At 55.6% G+C, this 20,017-nt stretch overlaps 1 protein-coding gene across 1 annotated transcript; it reads left to right on the top strand.

Annotated features, from left to right (window-relative positions):
* The first annotated feature begins 14,987 nt into the window (after positions 1-14,987).
* Positions 14,988-18,951, top strand: LOC123351880 (phospholipase A2 inhibitor gamma subunit B-like). Its single transcript, XM_044991562.1, has 4 exons — positions 14,988-15,036; positions 15,916-16,032; positions 17,759-17,899; positions 18,761-18,951. The coding sequence occupies exons 1-4, from the start codon at positions 14,988-14,990 to the stop codon at positions 18,949-18,951; spliced, it is 498 nt and encodes a 165-aa protein (XP_044847497.1).
* Positions 18,952-20,017: the final 1,066 nt, after the last annotated feature.

Genomic DNA, 20,017 nt, shown 5'->3' on the forward strand with positions numbered 1-20,017 from the left:
TAATTTCAGAAAGCAAACATTTGTATTTGCTGATGGAGACGCCGAGGTACAGACAATAACGTCCTCAGGTTTCCGTCAGGAGCGACTGAAATGTCTCAGGACAGCACCGAGGGTGACACTGGAAATAAAACTGCCCGGCTTTGTGGGGGAGACTCCTGGAGCTCAGCACTGGCCAGGTCCCTTCTCTGGGCCAAGGCTGGCCAGGCCCTGCCCTCCCCTGGCTCCCGTCCCACCAGCGGGGAAGCGAGGAGCTATTTCCCCACAGGAAGGGCTTTGAGTGCCCTCCGGCGCTGGGGCTGCGAGCGCTGCTGGGGGCTGCCAGGGGGGCTAATGGGAGCTAAGACTCTCAGCCACCCAGCTCCGGCCTGCTCCAGTTCTAGCTCCCAGCTCAGGCTGCTGCTCTCCCCTTAGCTCTGCCCTGCCCTGGCTCAGGAAGCCCCAGCTCACACAAAGGACAGCCCCCCAGGGTCCTGATTGCCTCAATGCCCTGTCAATCAAGCTAACCTGGAGCACTGCCCTCTCCCCATTGGCCCTGGGGACTGTCAGTCTCAAGATCCCGATTTCTCTTCCACCCTTCCCCTTTCTTTTTGTACCGGGAGAGGGCTGACCAAGAGCCCGCCCAACACATTTCAGTGAGGGGCATTTCCATGAGGAGCTGCGAGGAAATTTCCCATCACAACTAAGTTTGAATCCAAAGATTTTGTCCGTTTGTGGCCAAAGATTGGGTGACTTTTGGCCAAATTTGTTTTGTATCCAGCTGACAGTTGTTCAGTTTCCAGGACATTGTCACTGAAAATGCTTCCCTTGTGAACTTAAACGATTTTCAGCTATTGACTTTTTTTTTGCCTTAAAATCGATTTGTTTTTGACATTTCTGGCCAAAAATGGTTCTGTTTTCAGCCAAAACCATTACAAATCACAACTAGCTTAAACCCAGAGCTGTTGTCAAGATCATTAGGAAGGTGATGGGAACCCCTGGAATGCTTCTGCCGGCCTGGTAGAATCCCTGCATTGCAGGGCCCTGGTTCCTCTTCATGCCCAGCTCCCTCTGTTCCGCTCTGTGTTTAAACGAGGCTGAACGTGGATGTCAATGGAACAAAGGAGGGAAAAGAACCAAAAACATCCTAGAGCTTTAGCCCTCCCCATGCCCAGCACTGCAAGGTACCAAGAACGTTGCAAAGGTTATTACGAGATCCGGTGGAGGTTGGCAATATTGTTGTAATGTTTACAGTGAAAAGGCGAGACGGGCCCTGTGACTTTCCCAAGGTCACGGAGCGATTGCTGGGGCTGGGAAGAGAAGCCAGGAGCCCTGGGTCGAAGCCTCGATCTAACCCAGTGGCTCTCAACCTTTCCAGAAGACTGTACCACTTTTCGGACTCTGATTTGGTTAGCGTACCCCCAAGTTTGCCCTCACTTAAAAAACGACTTGCTTGTACAAGGAGAAATTAAAAAAAAAAAGTCACAGCACCTTCTGACTGAAAAATTGGTGCCTTTTCTCTAATCCAGTGATTCTCAACCAAAGATCTGTGTACCCCTGGGGTACGCAGAGGTCTTCCAGGGGGTACATCAACTCATCTAGACATTTGGCTAGATGTACAACAGGCCACATAAAAAGCCCCAGTGAAGTCAGTACAAACTAACATTTCATACAATGACGTGTTTACACTGCTCTCTAGACTGTCCGCTGAAATGCAAGTGCAATATTTTATTAACATCCCAATCGATTTATTTTATAATGATGTGGTAACAATGAGAAAGGCAGCAATGTGTCAGTAATAGTGCGGCTGTGGCGCTTTGGGATTGTTATGTCTGATTTTGGGAGCGAGTCGTTTTTAAGTGAGGGGGAACTTGGGGGTACGCAAGACAAATCAGAGTCCTGAAAGGGGAACAGTCATCTGGAAAGATTGAGAGTCAAACCCACAAAATCCTGCTCCCGGCTGAGAACAGGACCCCAGTAAACTTGCTCCTAGCCCCCTCCTCTAACCCACCAGCCCCCATTCCCTCCCCAGAGTTGTGGAGAGAACCCAGGAGTCCTGACAACCAGTTTTAACTTACTTGACACCCCCCCACACTTCTCTACGGGACCCAGGACTCCTGACCTGCAGGCCCCCTTCCTCCTGCATTAACTCACTAGACCCACATCCTTATGGAACCCAGATTTCCAAGGCCCACCCAACCCTACTCCACTGTGCCCCAATGTCCACTCTGTAGAACCCAGGCGTCCTGGCTCCCGTCCCCACTTCTCTCACCACTGGATCCCGCTTCTCCCAAGGACAGGAGTAGGACACAGGAGTCCTGGTCTTAATCTAGATGTCATCAGGAACAGAACCCAGGAGTCCTGCTGCCCCGTTCCTTCCCTCAGACATGTGACTGGCTACTCCTCGTCGCCACCCCTAGCCTTCCAAGGGGAGTTGCTTTCACTCATTCCCCTCATTCGATTACCCGGCAGGAAGGGAGGAGAATTTGCCAGCGTGCACAGACGCCCAACGTGCAGGGCTGGCGAGGGGACCAGGAACGTACAGACGCTCCCGGGAGAAGTGTGCAGATCCATTAAACTTTCTATATTGCATCACAGCAGATACCTGAGCCCTTCTATAAAAAGAGGCAGAGAGCCAGGGACAGACCCGGTGTAAAAGGAAGCAGGGAGAGCCTGGCACAGCTTTTCCACTCGCAGAATTAGCCACCGAGTTCACCCAGGCAAACTTTACTCTAAGGAGCATTTGGTAAGTGATACCCCTCCATCTGCTTGTGCTCTAACCACAAGACCCTACTCCCCTTCTGCAGCCAACGATAGAATCTGGGAGTCCTGGCTCCCAGTAACCCTGCTTTAACCCGCCAAACCCTACTCTCCTCCTGGAACTGCAGGCAGAACCCAGGAGTCCTGGCTCCCTGTCCCTCCTGCTCTAACCACTAGACCCCACTCCCCTTCCAGAGCTAAGGCTAGAACCCAGGAGTCCTGGCTCCCAGCCCCACTCCTCCACCATATGACTGTTAATGGATGTTTTGTACTGAGAACTGTTTGCAATGGCACGCTCTCACTTTAAGAGGGGTGAGGGGGAGAGAGGGTGGCTTCCTGGTCCTGCTGGCAGTCTTGGGGGCTCTGCAGGGAGACATGGGACCAGATGCAGCTTGCAAAGAACCAGCCTAGAACAAAGTGGGCTGAGTTGTCTCTCGCTGCCATGGGCAGCTGCCTGGTTTCTCTCCCACGGTTTAGGGAGCAGCCTGCTTTCTCTCTCTCTTATTTCTGTTCTTGTGGCTGATTGTTCTGGATGCCCAGAAACAGAGTCATCTTATGCTGCAACCTTCCAGCAGGAGCATTTCAGGTTTCTCTCTGACTTATCTGTGTGGGTGCCATAAACATACCAGCCACCAAGGGGTCAGAAGTGGGGCTACCTCAGAACTGTGCCAAACGGCTCAGTGGTTCCGCACCCCTGTCGACTGGATCATGCATGTGCAACCTTTCTTCTGATCTCAGTTCAGCCCCTCTGTGATCAATCCTCTGGCCAGAGAATTGGCTGCATCCGAGACCCCAGCGCCGATCTACTGCTTCCCCATCACCATGGAGGCTTCTCTTGCTGTCTGCATCCTCGCTGCTCTCCTGGCTACGGGTGAGTGGGACCTGTTCCTACAGGGGCTGATTTCCTAACTCCTCGAACTCCTCAGAGCAGCCTGTCAGGTAAAACTGTTAGTGAATGTAACCAAAAAGCAGCCACAGAATAACGGGGGCTGAGCTGGGGATGTCTGAGTGACAATGTCCAAGGAGGAAAGCCCCCATGGAAAGGAGTGAAACAATTCTGGAAATGGGAGGAAATATTTATTCTTTAAATCACTAGAACTGTGTCCTGACTGGGCACGTTTCAGAGCTGGCCAGAAACCAAGGATATTCCTGAAAGGGGATTTCCCCCACGAGTTTGTCTGAAAGGCAGCAGATCTGAATTTCACTAACGTGAGCTCAAGTCAATATTAAAGGCATTTCTGCACGATCCCTAGCAGGGGTCAAAGGACCGTATCTCCATTGGTATCAATGGGTGAGACCCACAATTAAATTCAAGAGAAAGTGAGGGTGCAAGGAAGGGATGAATCTAGACCCTCATGTTCTCTCTCCTTCTCCAGGGGCCTGTCTGCAATGTGAGGTTTGCAAAGGATTTGGAAGCAACTGCACGGGCAGCATGCAGAACTGCACCGCTGGGCAATACTCTTGTGGCATCTTCCTTACTGAAATCATAGCGGGTAGGTGAGATGGGCCCTAACCAACCTGGGTCAGGGAAGGGGCTGGGGAGCCAGGACTCCTGGGTTCTATTCTACGCCTTCCTCTGGGACGGAAGTGAGGTGGCTGGGTTCCAACAGGCCATGACTGGGAGCCAGGACTCCTGGGTTTCTATGCCAGTCGCTGTGGGGCTACCTCCCAATGGGGCTTAGCCTCAGCATTGCAAGCAGCGGGTCTCAAACAAAAGGCCCGGTCAGTCAGAGGGAATTCACGGTGTTTGCAGCTTGGACAGTTCAAACACTGTCCTGGTGATGGTCGGACGTGCCGTCAGTACAGGCAGACACCCGTACCGTGTGAAGAAGAGGTGCTAGGTGGAATACCACCACCGTGACACAGTTGTGACTAACTGTATGAACTGAAGAGAACAAGTCTGCTCTAAGAAAGTGGCTCAGACATTTTTGCTAGCAGAGCACTTGTAAATATCGACTGGTCTCTTGGGTATATGGGAGGTAATCTCCCTCCTTCCCCCCCCCTCCCCCGCCAACCTCCTCCCTGGCTGGGCTTTGTGCAGAGCCGGATCTGGTGGGCGTGCTCCCAGGGCGTCCCCTGGATCAGGTCCCACAGGTGATATTGGCAGGGGAACATTCAGTTTGTGAATCCCGCCCTGGGCTGGCTAAGGGGTGAGCAGGACACACGGCATCAGGATTTCGGCAGCCCTGCATGTACCACCTCCTGGAAACTTTGGTAACTGATGCTTTCTTAGAGCAGACTTGTTCTCTTCAGTTCATACAGTTCGTCGCAACCGTGTCCCGTTGGTGGTATTCTTCCTGCCACCTCTTCTTCTTTCCACGCTCCGGGTGTCTGCCTTTACTGACACAGCACGTCAACCTGTCACCAGGACAGCGTCAGAACTGTCCAAATTGCAAACACTGCGGATTTCCTGTGACTGCCTGGACTTTATGGGCCGGAGATCCTGGGCCCCCAGGCTTAGGCGGCAGCCGAGTGGGGAGCTGGAGGATCTAAGCACTGGATTTAGGTGCTGGAATCACTTTGTCTAGCCCTGCGGGACCTTGGGTAAGTTGCTTCCCCTCCCTGTGCCTCAGTTTCTCTGTGGGTAGAGGAAGGATAATGGCACATGGGCGTCATTGTAAAGAGGGCATCAGTGGGGTGTGAGTGGAAGGGGAATAAATCTGTCTTCTCCTGTTGTGCAGCGGGAATTGAGACCCAGAGAATTCTCAAGGCCTGTGTGCCGTCGAGTCAATGTGAAGCCGGTCCCATCTCTGTGAATTTTGGGAATGTAGTGACATCAAGGACGAACATCACCTGCTGCGAGGGAGACGCCTGCAAAACAGTCAATGTTACACGTAAATCTCCCCATATCCGCCTCTCATCCTCGATCCCCCTGCACCTCCCGATGCCTGGAACCTGCCCCATGTTAACTTCCTGAGACTGATTCTCCCGCCCTGAATAACACTGAGACCCTGGGTATGTGGAGGTTAGTGGGTGGAGCTCACCAGGTGTGAACCCAGCTGACCCTACCTGGGGCGGGGTCCAGGGCTCCTTGCTGCAAACCCCTCCCCCGTCCCTGCTAACCCCAGCGTCCCCGGAGCTACAGCTCCCCCTGCAGGGGGCGCCCAGGGCTGAGCTGTGCAGCCCCCAGCTGCTCTCCCTGCCCCGACGCCTCCTGGGGCTCGTCCCCCGAGCTGACTGCGTTTGCTCTGTTTCTTCCCAGTGCCCCCGGCTGACACCACACACAACGGCCGGAGCTGCCCGGGCTGCTTCGCTCTGACCACTGAGCAATGCCGTGAAGGGACCATAGATTGTACTGGAGCTGAGACCCAATGTATTGACGCCGTTGGGGCTGTAATGATTGGTAACGTCTCTTCATTTATTGTGGGATTATTTTTCCTTTGCTGTGTTCCCCCCGTCGGGCAGAATCGAGACGCTGGGTGGGGGCCGTTAGGGAAAGGTGTCGGCTGCAGATCAGGACACCTGGGTTCTGTTCCCAGCACTGGCCTCTGGTGAGACCTTGGGCCAGTGTCTTCCCCTCCCTGGGCCTCTGGTTCTCCTCCTATGTGTTGCCTGTCTGTAGTTTAGACTCTTCGTGGCAGGGTCCGGTTTAGTCCTGGGAGACCCATCATGCCGGGCACTGCGCAGACCCACAAGGAAGCTAAGGGACCCGTTCTGTGCTGGGCACTAAAAACTCATAGGGAGATACAGTCTGTGCCCCAAAGAGCCTGCAATCTCTGTAGGCTGAGTGGGGATCATTCTCCCCATTTAAGAGGTGGGGAAACTGAGGCACAGAGCACTGCCGTGACTAGCCCAAGGTCACACAGGAAGGCTGTGGCAGGGCTGGGAACTGACCCTAGTTTGTCCAGTCCCATCATGTTGCCTTAGCTCACTGCAAAACCACCCGTTTTAGAGATCCAACCAGAACTGAGCTGCTGCTTTGTAGGGGAGCCGTGGGGCTAATACAGGCCAGGTGTTGTCGGTGGGCTCTTGACTGGGGCTGCAAGAGACTTGGTCAAGGACACACAGTGAGTCTGAGTCGGAGGGGGGCGGCCATCCAGGGACAAACAGGCTGGGGGGGAGCAGAGAAAATGAGTAGATGGAGGCTGCTGGTGGGGGGGAGGGGTGGGATGGGGCCCTGAGGAGGGGGAGTCTGTTGTGTCCTGCTCCAGCTTGAGGAATGGAGCTGCTCCCCTGACAATCACCTGCTTTCCCCACCCCTCACGCAGGTGGCAGCCCAATGCCGACCGCCATGAAGGGCTGCGCTTCCGAGTCCATGTGCCTCCATTTAAATGTGACTGCGTCGGCCTTCGCAGGGATCAATTTGAATCTAACCAGAGAGAAATGCACAGAGGCCTCCGGTGCGGCGGGCAGGGCACCAGGAGCAGCCGGGCTCCTCCCAGCCCTCGCTGGGCTCCTCCTGCTGACGCTTCTCTCCTGATTCCCCACCCAGTGCAACAAGCAACACGGCACTGAAATCCACCCTGCAGCCTGCGTTAGCCGCTCTCCCCCGCAGGGGTTCTCGGCTCCCGGACGGACTCACCTCCCTTGATGTTGTTGCACTGCATAAAACGAACCTGAGACCCAACTCTTTGGATTTATTTATTTTAATGGGGAAAAATGTAGTTCTCGTGGGTGGTGCCGTCAAGAAGCCTGTTAAGAACAGAAGAGCGGCCACAGCTAGTCCAGTGTCCTGTCTCCGACAGCGGCACGACCAGAACTTCAGGGGCAGTGCCCAGCACATGGCAATTTAGGAGAGACCCACCCCAACTTCTCCTCCCAGCTTCTGGCGGTCCCAGGTTTGGGGACACCAAGAGCGGGGGGTTGTGTCCCTGACCATCTTGGCTAATTGCCATTGATGGCCCCATCCTCCAGGAACTGATCTAGTTCTTTTCTGGACCCTGCTATGCTTTTGCCCATGCCCACATCCCCTGGCAAGGAGTTCCACAGGTTAATTGTGCACCGTGGGGAAAAGCACAGCCCCTTGTTTGTATGAAACCTGCTGCCTGTTGGCTTCATTGGGTGGGCCCTGGTTCTGGTGCTGTGGCACAGGGGAAATAGCAGTTCTCTGGTCACTTTCCCCACCCCATGGCATGATTTTCTAGCCTTCCATCATATCCCCCCTGAGTCGTCTCTTTGCCAAGCTGAACGGCCCTAATCTTTTTAATCTCACCTCCTGTGGATGCGGTTCCGTGCCCTCAGGTCAGGCTTAGAACGACCCCAGTGGGAAATTAGGCAGCACCATGTCCCGGGCCCCAGGCTGGGGGCTCTGGAACGTCTTGGAATGAAGTTCAGACAGGCCCCTCCTGCAGTGACCCCCCCTTGGGCCAGACTCTCACCGGGGCCAGTCTCTGACCTCGGGGCGTTCAGCCCCCTGTTCACACCGCGAGCTCCCCAGGGAGCCTACCTGAATCGTACCCCTGTGAAAGCCCTACCCGCCCCCCCCAGGGCCCTGCCCCCCAACGTTGCCGTCAGCAGTGACTCAGCCAGCGGGTGACACAAATGGGTTATTAGTCGTTGGGAACACGGTGTAGAACAGAGCTTGTTAGCAGAGTAACCAGGGAGGTTCAGCAACGTCCATCTTGGGGGGATCCAGAACCCTGGGCTCCCCCCACCCCAATTCCCAAACCAGGAGACCACTCAGCGTCCAGCAGCCCACCCTCCATCACACCCAGGTGCCCAGCCTCCCCCTTCCTCTGCTCCCAGCTCCTCCCGCTGGCTCCTGCCGAGGATGGGCCCCGGCCATGTTGCCAGGATACAGTGTCCAGCCATTGTCTGGGCCCAGGCAGCTAGAGGACCTGGCGGTCCCACCTGCCCTCTAGGGATCTCTGCACAATCACACACCCCTGTCCAGTATCAGAGGGGGAGCCGTGTTAGTCTGGTTCTGTAAAAGCAGCAAAGAATCCTGTGGCACCTTATAGACTAACAGACGTTTTGCAGCATGAGCTTTCGTGGGTGAATACCCACTTCTTCGGATGCAAGAATGGAAATTTCCAGGGGCAGGTGTATATATAAGCAAGCAAGAAGCAAGCTAGAGATAACGAGGTTAGATCAATCAGGGAGGATGAGGCCCTGTTCTAGCAGTTGAGGTGTGAAAACCAAGGGAGGAGAAACTGGTTCTGTAGTTGGCAAGCCATTCACAGTCTTTGTTTAGTCCTAAGCTGATGGTGTCAAATTTGCAAATGAACTGAAGCTCAGCAGTTTCTGAGCAGTCCTCGCCCACAGACAACCTGCCAACCTGAAGCATATTCTCACCAGTAACTGCACACCGCACCATAGTAACTCTAACTCAGGAACCAATCCATGCAACAAACCTCGATGCCAACTCTGCCCACATATCTACACCAGCAACACCATCACAGGACCTAACCAGATCAGCCACACCTTCACTGGCTCATTCACCTGCATGACCACCAATGTAATATATGCCATCATATGCCAGCAATGCCCCTCTGCTATGTACATCAGCCAAACTGGACAGTCTCTAAGGAAAAGGATAAATGGACACAAATCAGATATTAGGAATGGCAATATACAAAACCCTGTAGGAGAACACTTCAACCTCCCTGGCCACACAATAGCAGATCTCAAGGTGGCCATCCTCCAGCAAAAAAACTTCAGGATCAGACTTCAAAGAGAAACTACTGAGCTTCAGTTCATTTGCAAATTTGACACCATCAGTTTAGGATTAAACAAAGCCTGTGAATGGCTTGCCAATTACAGAACCAGTTTCTCCTCCCTTGGTTTTCACACCTCAGCTGCTGGAACAGGGCCTCATCCTCCCTGATTGATCTAACCTCGTTATCTCTAGCTTGCTTCTGGCTTGCTTATATTTACCTGCCCCTGGAAATTTCCACTCTTGCATCCCACGAAGTGGGCATTCACCCACGAAAGCTCATGCTGCAAAACGTCTGTTAGTCTATAAGGTGCCACAGGATTCTTTGCTGCTTCTACACCCCTGTCCCACCACCTAGATACTGGTGCAACGCACAGGGTAAACTGAGGCACACACCGGCTTCAGACATAACATTAAGAAAATTCCCACCTTGGCACGCACAGGCTGGGAGCTACAGGGGAGAACGTCCGTTCAGCCTCCAGCGGGGGTGCAAACTCTTTGGGACCTGTCGAAGGAGCCATGGTACGAAACCGACGTGCTGGAGCCAGGGACCCAGCTGTGGGGCTGTCCTGTGGGATTCTGGGGCCGGGCAATAAGAAGGGGACGTTCTCAGAGAGCCTGTATCATGGTCAGACGCATGGGGACACTCTGGGGTGCTGCGACACGTCCGTTTCGCCTGAGCCCCACACCCCGAGCCCCCCTGCTCCGTTTCAATCTGCCTTGCGGCAGGTCCGCAGTTCATCACAGCCTTTTGTGCAGGGCCGGCCTTACCCACGCGCAAACTACGCAGCTGCGCAGGGCACCAGGAAATTGCCCCAGCGGCCAGCCCGATCCCCCCGCTGAGCTACCCAGGAAAGCTGCCCCCACTCCTGCTCCGCCTCGTCCCCATGGCCCCCACCCCCCACTCCACCCCATCCCCAAAGCCCTGCCCCTGCTCTGCCCCAGCCCTGCCCCCACCCCACCCCTTCCCCTGAGCTATGCGTCCCCGTGAGTGCTGGGGGGCGGTTTCCCCCTGCCCTCAAGTCCCAAGGCTGGGAGCCAGGGGAGCAGAGCAGAGCAGGTTGGGGCCAGGTCGCTCCACTTCCCGCTGCCCCGTGAGTGGGGGTCGGGGCCGCCCTGCAATCACCAGGCAGCAGGATGTGGAGCAACCTAGCCCCACCCCCCTCCGCTGGGAGGCGGTTTCCCCCTGGCCCCCAAGCCTGCTCCTGTCCCCCTGCGGAGGCCTGGGGCCGGGGCCAGCCCCCTCCTCCTACAGGGGGCTTGCATAGGGCACCAAAATGCCTAGGGAGGGCCCTGCTTTTGTGTGCTGTCCATCCATCTCGGCTTGGCTCTTCCAACCTGCCTCTGAGCCTCCACCGTGAAGTTTAACACCCTGGTTCTTTGAGAGTCTTTGGATTTCCCCCGGCGAAACCGGTTCAGCCTGGACTCCCTCCGCTGTTCATTGGTGCCCCCTTCCCACTTCCCGCATTCGTGCCAAACACGGCCCTTCCTTGGCGCTACGAGCCGCCAGCATAACGTTCTGCTTTCCAGCCTGGTCAGGATCTGCTCCCGTCTCGTCCTCAGGCCCCAGCGTCCGGAGCCGTAGAAAAAGGCCGGCTAATTACCAGCATCTTTAATTTTTACTTTCAGTTTGCTGGGCATTGGCCTAGCACAGACCTGCACATCTGTCGGATCCAGTGTGCATCTTCAGCCCCCCAAGTGGTTGCACTGTGGCAGAGGTTTCCGAGTCTGGGGCTTGCACGGCTGCTCCCGCACGAGACCCTCTCGCTCAGGGCCGGGCTTATGGACACAGCGGTTGCAGGTTCGATTCCACCCAGTAATGACACGCCCAGGAGGGCTGCTCCGTCCAAAGAGACAGCAGCACCAGTCGGATAAAGCACCTGCCACTCAACCTCTGCGGAGGGGGAGAGAGTTCAAATATTTGATTATTATTGTTGGGACTCGGACCCCCCCAGGGCTAGGTGTGATACATTGTGATTGCTATTTATTAGGTGTATTACGGTAGCCCCCAGGCACCCCAGTCATGGCCCATGACCCCACTGCGCTAGGCGCTGTACATCATTAATGCCATTTATCAGGTGTCTCCAGCCTATCACGGTGACCTTTGACCCAGTCACCTCATCCTCCTCAGGGCCCTCCCTGTCCAGAATAGCTAACGGGAACCGGGGATCTCTCCCGACCAGGAGATAAAAAAGCGCATGACCCGTCCACAAATGGGTGTGGCCGTTGTCGGCCAAGCCCAGCTCAGGGAGATGTTCCTGCCAGGCCCACAGCTCTTCAGAGGGAGTGTCCGGAGCAGGCCATGCAGGGTCCAGTGAAACTTCTCGCACTGAGCATTTCCTGGTGGGTGACAGGGTGTCGTTTGGCTTTTGGCTATGCTGGACGGTTTGCACAGTTCAGGTATTGCCTCTGACTGAAAATTCCTCCCACACAATGGCGTCAGCCTGCAAAAAGCTGAATCATTCATACACATGACTGGCCCAGGTGGCTACAGACACCATCTTGTTACTGTGATTTTGCACAGGAGAACAAAGGGGTTTCCGCCCACAAGAGAGAGCATATAAAAGACCCTGGACGCCTCTCCAATTTTGTCTTAGCTGGCTCAGAAAAGAGCCTCTCCGCCCTAAAAAGATGCCTGAAAGAAACGGAACAAAAGAAAGTAACTACGGGGGGTGTGAGTGGTTGCTGGACCCAGACTAGGAAGGAATCTAGTCTGTGAAAGAAGCTTATTGGAACATCTCAGAGGGTGAGATTTACCAGCATTTAGTTTCCTACTGTATTAGGCTTAGACTTGTGTGGTTTTGTTTTATTTAGCTTGGCAATTTAATTTTGTTCTATCTACTATTACTTGGAACCACTTAAATGATCCAGTTACTATCCAAAGCACCTTGTTTATATAGTGATCTTCCTTCACTGGGACCAATGAGTTTCGCATCGTCAAGCTGTGATCAATTGTTGTCTGACGAGGGCTTGTTTTCTTAAATTGTCCTTCTCATCCTTTATCGTGTTCTCTCATCAGTCTTTCAGGGAGGTACCCAAGGCTGGTTGTGATCACAGCTCTCTTGTGCCCGTTGAGAGGTGCCTGCCCCAGCTTTTAGAGTCATCAATCTGCCCTCCTCTGACATCTCAATCGGGGCAGGTTGCAATCTCCTTGCGCCTTTACGTCTGTCCTCGATTCCTCCCTAGAGAGCTGGTCCGGTGATGCCCTTCACACTTATCTTTTAACACACACATTCCTCATTCCCATGCAAAACAGCATTGATTTACACGGAGCATTTGAACAGGAACATCAAATTGCAATGCAGGAGAAAACAATCCGGGCATCCTTTTACTTATTTCAAAATGCTAATTTTAAACCTACAACAAAGACGTGACCCTAAAGGTCTGTTACTGCCTTGAAATCAGCTCCAGACACAAGATTCTGGCTGATGCATCGTTGCCAATGGCCCACTAGGCCGTTCCTTCCTGCTTTCAGAGAGGGTGGCTGGCAGAATATGGTCAAATCATACATCAATACATTTAATACATGCTATGTTATTATTCTTTATCCTTCATTCTAAATTATACAAATTACAAACATAAAAACCTGCTACCACAACTCGACTATGACCCACTTTCCAGACTGTAGAACCCAGGCGTCCGGACTCCCACCCCCACTTATCTCACCACTGCATCCTGCTTCTCCCAAGGACAGGAGTAGGATGGAAGGGTCCTGCCCTTAATCGACATGGCACCAGGAACAGAACCCAGGAGTCCGGCCTCCCTGTCCCTTGTGTGACCCACTACCCCCCATTGCCTTCCGAGGGGACTTGGGATCCCTCATTCCTCTAATCCGATTTCCCGGCAGGAAGGAAGGAGGATTTGTCAGTGTGCACAGATGCCTAAGGGGTGGGCAGGGCTGGTGAGAGGAATAGAAACTTATAGACTCTCCCAGGCGAAGTGAGCAGACCCATGTAAGTTCCTGTATTACATCACAGAAGGTACCTGAGCCCTTCTATAAAAAGAGACAGAGCCAGCCCCGGTGTGACAGGGCGGAACGAGAGACAGGTGCAGCTTTTCCGCTCTGAGGAGTCAGCCACCCGCTTCACGCCAGGCAAACTTTTAGGTGCATTTGGTAAGTGATACCCCTCTGGTCTATTGGTGCTCTAACCATGAGACCCCCTTCCCCGAGCTGGGGAGAGAACCCAGGAGTCCTGGCTCCCAGGCCCCCTGCTCTAACCACCACTCCCCTCCCAGAGCTGGGGATAGAACCCAGGAGTCCTGGCTTGCACCCTGCCCCCTCTCTGACCCCCACTCCCCTCCCAGAGCTGGGGAGAGAACCCAGGAGTCCTGGCTTGCATGCTGCCCCCTCTCTGACCCCCCACTCCCCTCTCAGAGCTGGGATAGAACCCAGCCCCACTCCTCCACCCTATGAATGCTGATGAAGGCAAGAGCCAGCACGCGGATGGGGCAGCTGGCGGGTGCGGCGGGGTCGTATAAAAAAGGCAAAGATCGTTGCGCTCCAGTTCTCTTCCCAGCGAGTGCAAACAGCTGCCTGAGACTGAGGGGAGGTGAGGTGAGAGAGCCGCCCGCTGCTGCACCGGAGAGGTGACTCCCTGACTCCCGTGTAGACACTTGGACTGCTTCAGCCAGGCCCAGGAAATCAGCACTGGCCCCCGCTTACCAGGGTCCATGGGGCAGAACAGAGACTGAGGGTGGCTGAGCTCCCAACCACAGGTGGGGAAACTGAGGCAGCTGCAGAGCCCTGGCAACGCTGCGACACCCGCCAAAGGTGGGGAGTGTCCAAGCGCAGTGTACGGGGTGGGGCAGGGGGAGGGCAGAGGTAGCTGCCGTCAGGAGGGAGTGGGAATTTCTTACCCCAGCCTGTGGCCGCCTGATGGTCTGTGGCAACACGAATGACGTCAAGCGGGTGTGGAAGGTGCCACTGCTGTGTGATGTGGGGCGGGGTCAGTACAATTCCTCCTCCCCCTGGGGCATCTGGGGTGATGGTGCAGGGCCACAGACCCTGATCTCTGGGGAGTGGGACACAGAAGGAATTTGGCTCTGCACAAGGGCTAAGGGGTTGCCCTGGCCTGGGACCTGGGATCCCTACGCTGTTGAAAGTTGTGCGTGGCTGAGAGCCGCTTTGCAGGGGGGCTGGACGTCGTGTCTCAAGGACGGATCGCAATGGCAAGCTATCACTTTAAAAGTGGGGGTGGGGGAGTCTGTGGAGTTTCCTGGTTCTCCTGGCAGTCTAGGGAGCTCTGCAGGGAAGTGTGGGACCAGAGGAAGTTTGTAATGAAACAGCCTAGAACAAGGTGGCCTGAGTTATAGCTTGTTGCCAGAGTGAGCAGCCTGTTTTGTCTCCCTCTTGTTTGTGGTTCTTGTGTGTGATCATTCTGGATCCCCAGAAACAGTCACCTTAAAACACAACCTTCCAGCAGGAGCATTTCTGGTTTGTCTCTGACTTCTCTGGGTGGATGACACGAGCACACCAGCCACGAAGGGGTCAGGGTTTTGGCTACCTCAGAATTGAAGATATCCCCACCCTGTCAACCAGCTCATGCATGTCCAATCTCTCTTCTGATCTCAGTTCAGCCCATCTGTGATAAATCCCCCAGCTGGAGATTTGGCTGCATCACAGACCCCAGCGCCGATCTACTGCTTCCCCTTCGCCATGGAGGCTTCTATTGCTGCCTGCATCCTCGCTGCTCTCCTGGCTACGGGTGAGTGGGGTCTGTTCCTACAGGGGCTGATTTCCTAACTTCTCCAACGTACCAACAGCTCAGAGCCACCTGCTGGGTGAAACTGTTGATGGACATAACCAAAAAGCAGCCACAGAATAACGGGAGCTCAGTTGGGGGGGTCTGAGTGACAACGTCCGAGGAGGAGAGGGTTGAAAGTCACAAAGTCCCCATGGAAAGGAGTAAAAAAATTGTGGAAAAGGGAGGAAATATTTACAGTTTAAATCACTAGAACGGAGTCGTGACTGGGCAGGTTTCAGAGCTGGCCAGAGGCCAAGGGCATTTCGAACGGGGATTGTCTGTGGTGTGACAGGCAGCGGAGCTGAATTTCAGCAGCAGGAGCTCAGGGCAACATGAAGGGCTGGTGAATGTGATCCCCAGCCGGTGTCAGGGGGGCGCAGCTGCACTGGAGTCAGTGGGGCCGGGCCCAGCCGGTGTCAGGGGGGCGCAGCTGCACTGGAGTCAGTGGGGCAGGGCCCAGCCGGTGTCAGGGGGGCGCAGCTGCACTGGAGTCAGTGGGGCCGGGCCCAGCCGGTGTCAGGGGGGCGCAGCTGCACTGGAGTCGATGGCAGGTGGGACTCGGCCCTTGCTGCACCGCACTGGAGAGCGACACCAGCTCACACCCGCTGGGGATCAATCTGGGGTTTGGGAGGTGGGAAAACCCCCTGGGGAACTAAAATCTGCAGCAAAATCCAGGGAGACGCAGCCACAGATCAGTGTGAAATGTCTGTAGCCAGCTGAGACCATGGACAACACTGATGAGGAACCCCAGGGCCCTGTACCCGGTGCTTCCCCACCGAGCCCAGGGGACGGCGAGGGAGGGACAAATCCAGGTGGCTCCTGTTCTCTCTCCGGCTCCAGGGGCCTGTCTGCGGTGTGAGGTTTGCTTCGGCCTAGGAACCAGCTGCACGGGCGACCTAGAGACCTGCGCGGCCGGGGAAGACTCCTGTGGCGTCGCTCTGACAGAATCCACACTGGGTAGGTGAGATCGGGGTTAATTTGTCATGGGAGAGGTGCTGGGGCTGAAGCATTTTTTTTCACTTTCATAACTGACGCAGCGAGCCCAGAGGTGCCGCCGGGGCTCAGAACCGCGCGAGATGGACCCTGAGCAACGTGGGTCAGGGAAGAGGCTGGGGAGTCAGGACGCCTGGGTCCTCTCCTAGTCACAGCTCCGGGAAGGGAGTGGGGTGGGTGGGTCTGAGCAGCGGATAAGGAGCCAGGACGCCTGGGTTTTATGCCAGATCCTGGGGACCAGCTCAATTGCAATGCCGAGCTCCCAGGCAACTAACCAGCCCAGATCTCCCCCCTCCTACGGTCGTGCCTGGCCCCCTGGCCTCTGGGTGGGTCTCTCTGTCTCCCCGTTGAAGCCGCCCCACATTGTTTGAAATAGTTAAACATTCCCTGGAACTTGATTCCCCCACGTCTGCACGGCGCATCCTCCCCACTGGGCTCCTGGGGTCCCAGGGGGCCACTCCCCGCTCACAACTCCTCCCCCCGGCTGGGCTTTGTGCGGGGCCAGATCCGGTGGGCGTGCTCCAGGGGCGTCCCCTGGATCTGGCCCTGCAGGCGATATCGGCAGGGGAACGCCTAGTCTGGGAAGCCCACCATGGCTAAGGGGTGAGCTGGACGCACAGTGTTGGGATTTCGGTGGCCCTGCACGTACCCCCTGTTGGAAACTTTGGCAACGAAAGGACTTTATGGGCAGGAGGTTTGGGGCCCCAGGGTTACGCGGCAGCTGAGCGGGGAGCTGGGGCAGGGACAATTGGTGCCTGCTGATAGTGGAGGGGGGCACAATTTAAATGTTCACCCCCACTATAGCTTGAGCCATGGGCCCTCCAAACACCCCCCCTTACCCTCTGCAGCTCCCCCCCCAGCTGTTTGCTGCTGCTCCTCCCCCGGCAGCAGCTTCCGACTCAGTGGCTCCAGCAGCTGCTGTGCAGGGAGTGGAGCGAGCGGGGCCAGAAAACCAGGCCTACTGCCCCCATCCCCGTCCCATGTGTCGCCTCTGGCCTGGTGGTTATAAATGCTGGATTTAGTTGCTGAAATCGCCCTGTGGGACTGCGGCTGACTCACTTTCCCCTCTTCATGCCTCAGTTTCCCCCGGGTAGAGGAAGGCTAGTGGCACAGGGCCGTCGCGGTGAAGAGGGTGTCAATGGGGTGGGAGTGGGAGGGGAATAAATCTCCGTTTTCTCCTCCTGTGCAGCGGGAATTAAGACCCAGAGCATTCTCAAGGGCTGCATGCCGTCGAGTCAATGCAAAGCCGGCCCCGTCTCTGTGAATTTTGGGCAGGGAATGAGAACACAGACAAGCTTTGCCTGCTGCGTGGGAGACGCCTGCAGAACAACCATAGTTACAGGTAAATCTCCCCATCTCCGCCTCGCCTCCCCCATCCCCGGCACCTCCTGCCCCACGTTAACTTTCTGAGACTGGTCCTCCTGCCCTGCAGGGGGCGCCCCTTGGACTAACACTCAGCCCCTGGGTGGGTGGAGCTTAGTGGGTGGAGCTCACCAGGTGTGAACCCAGCTCTGACCCCACCCGGGGCGAGGTCCAGGGGTCCCTGCTGCCCCTGGCGTCCCTGGAGCTACAGCTCCCCCTGCAGGGGGCACCCAGGGCTGAGCTGTGCAGCCCCCGGCTGCTCTCCCTGCCCCGACGCCTCCTGGGGCTCGTCCCCCGAGCTGACTGTGTTTGCTCCTCTTCTTCCCAGTGCCCCCGGCTGACACCACACCCAACGGCCGGAGCTGCCCGGGCTGTGTCGCTGTGTTTGCTGATCAGTGCAGCGAGAAGACCATACAGTGCACGGGCGACGAGACCCGATGTGTCGACATCGTCGAGACCCTAACAACTGGTAACCTCCGTTCATTTCTCCTGGGCTTATTTTTCCTTTGTTGTTTTATCCCCCGTCGGGCAGAAGCGAGACACTGGGTGGGGGCTGCTAGGAAAAGGTATCGGCTGCAGATCAGGACACCTGGCTCCTATTCCCAGCGCTGGGCCAGTGTCTTTCCCTCCCTTTATGTCTGGTTCTCCTCCCGTCCATTACCTGTGTGTAGTTTAGTCTCTAAGCTCTTCGTGGTAGGACTGACTCAGTCTTGAGAGCCCCTGTCGTGCTAGGTGCTTCACAGATCCCCCACCCAGTTCGGGGGCCCCTTTTCTGCCAGATGCTGAAGGACTCCCAGCAGGATACCGTTCCTGCCCTCCAAAGAGGCTGCAATCAGAACAGGCAAAATAAGGATCGTTCTCCACCTTTTAAAGATGGGGAAACTGAGGAACAGAGTGGTGCCGTGATTTGCCCAAGGTCACACAGGAAGGCTGTGTCAGGGCTGGGAATTGAATCTAGTTTTGCAGAGTCCTATCATGAAGCCACCCTGCCTAGAGATCCCACCTCTGCCACCAGCACTGAGCTGCTGCTTTGCTAGATGAGTGATGTAGCTAATACTGGCCAGATCCAATACGGGTTTCATTGGTGGGCTCTAGATCAGGGCTCCAAGTGACTTGTTCAAGGACACACAGCGAGTCCGCATCAGAGCGGAGGAGAAGGGAGAGGCCATCCAGGGTCAGACAGGCTGGGGGAGGTGGGGGGCAGATGGCGAGATAGAGGCTGTGGGGGAGTCTGAAGGGGCCCTGAGGATTGGGGGGACCATTGTCTCCTAATCCAGCTCAAGGAGTGGAGCTGCTCCCCTGACAACTGCCTGTCCCTTCCCCCCCGCAGGTGGAAATCCAGTGCAGATGGTCATGAAGGGCTGCGCTTCCGAGTCCGTCTGCGCCCAGATAAAATTGGGTTCGTCGACCTTCGCAGGGCTCAGTGCTGATCTAACCACGGCCAAATGCACAGTGGCCTCCGGCGCGGTGGAGGTGGCACCAGGGCCAGGCGGGCTCCAGCTGCTGAAGCTTCTCTCCTGATTCCCCACCGGGTGCAATGGCCACACCGCACTGAAAGACACCCTGTGGCCTGCATTAGCCGCAGTCCCACCCAAGGGTTCTCAGTTCCCCGGATGGAGTCAAGCCCCTTGATATTGCTGCACTGAATGAAACAAACTGTAGAGCAAAGTCTTTGGAATTTATTTCTTTCTTTCAATGGAGAAAAATTTAATTCTCGTCATTGGTGCCGATAAGAAGCCAGTTAAGAACAGAAGCGTGGCCACACCGGGTCAGGTGAATGTTGCAGCTAGTCCGGCATCCCGTGTCTGACAGTGGCCACCATCAAAGCACATGGCAATTTGGGACAGAGCCACCCCTGACTTCCCCTCCTGGCTTTTGGCAGTCAGAGGATTACAGGCACTCTGAGCACGGGGTTATGTCCCTAACCATCTTGGCTAATAGCCATTGACGGACCTCGCCTCCAGGAACTCATCTAATTCTCTTTTCAACCCACTGATACTTTTGTCCTTCACCACATCCCCTGGCAATGAGTTCCACAGGTTAATTGTGCGTTGTGGGGAAAAGTGTGACCTCTTGTTCATATTAAAACTTCTGCCTGTTTATTTCATTGGGTGACCCCTGGTTCTGGTGCTGTGGCACAGGGGAAATAGCAGTTCTCTGGTCACTTTCTCCACCCCATGGCATGATTTTCTAGCCCTTTGTCGCATCCCCCCTAAGTCGTCTCTTCTCCAAGCTGAATGACCCTAATCTTTTCAGTCTCACCTCATACGGAAGCCGTTCCGTGCCCTAAGATTAGGCTCTTAAAGACCCTAGTAGGGAAAGCAGGAAACACACACTGGGGGTTACACAGCTCAGGAGAACATCACTTCAGCCTCCAACAGGGACTGGGAGCCAGGACTCCTGGGTTCTATCTCTGGCTCTGGGAGGAGACGGGCATCTAGAGGTTAGAGCAGGAATAGCTGGGAGTCAGGACTCCTGGGTTCCATACAGAAAGATCTGGGGGTCTGGTGGCTGTCACCTCTCCCCCTCCCCGCAGCACGGTGCCACAGCCCGCCTGCTGCATCTGACCACAGTGAGGCCCAGCCCA

This window comes from Mauremys mutica, chromosome 17 (assembly GCF_020497125.1).
Source record: "Mauremys mutica isolate MM-2020 ecotype Southern chromosome 17, ASM2049712v1, whole genome shotgun sequence".
Classification (NCBI taxonomy): domain Eukaryota; kingdom Metazoa; phylum Chordata; order Testudines; family Geoemydidae; genus Mauremys; species Mauremys mutica.

What these genes read in the sequence shown, in the direction of transcription:
- LOC123351880 (XM_044991562.1), top strand. Translation starts at nt 14,988, where the DNA reads ATGGAGGCTTCTATTGCTGCCTGCATCCTCGCTGCTCTCCTGGCTACG. An exon ending in CGCTGCTCTCCTGGCTACGG is followed by an intron (nt 15,037 to 15,915) that starts GTGAGTGGGGTC and finishes CTCCGGCTCCAG; the next exon opens with GGGCCTGTCTGCGGTGTGAG. An exon ending in CGTCGAGACCCTAACAACTG is followed by an intron (nt 17,900 to 18,760) that starts GTAACCTCCGTT and finishes TCCCCCCCGCAG; the next exon opens with GTGGAAATCCAGTGCAGATG.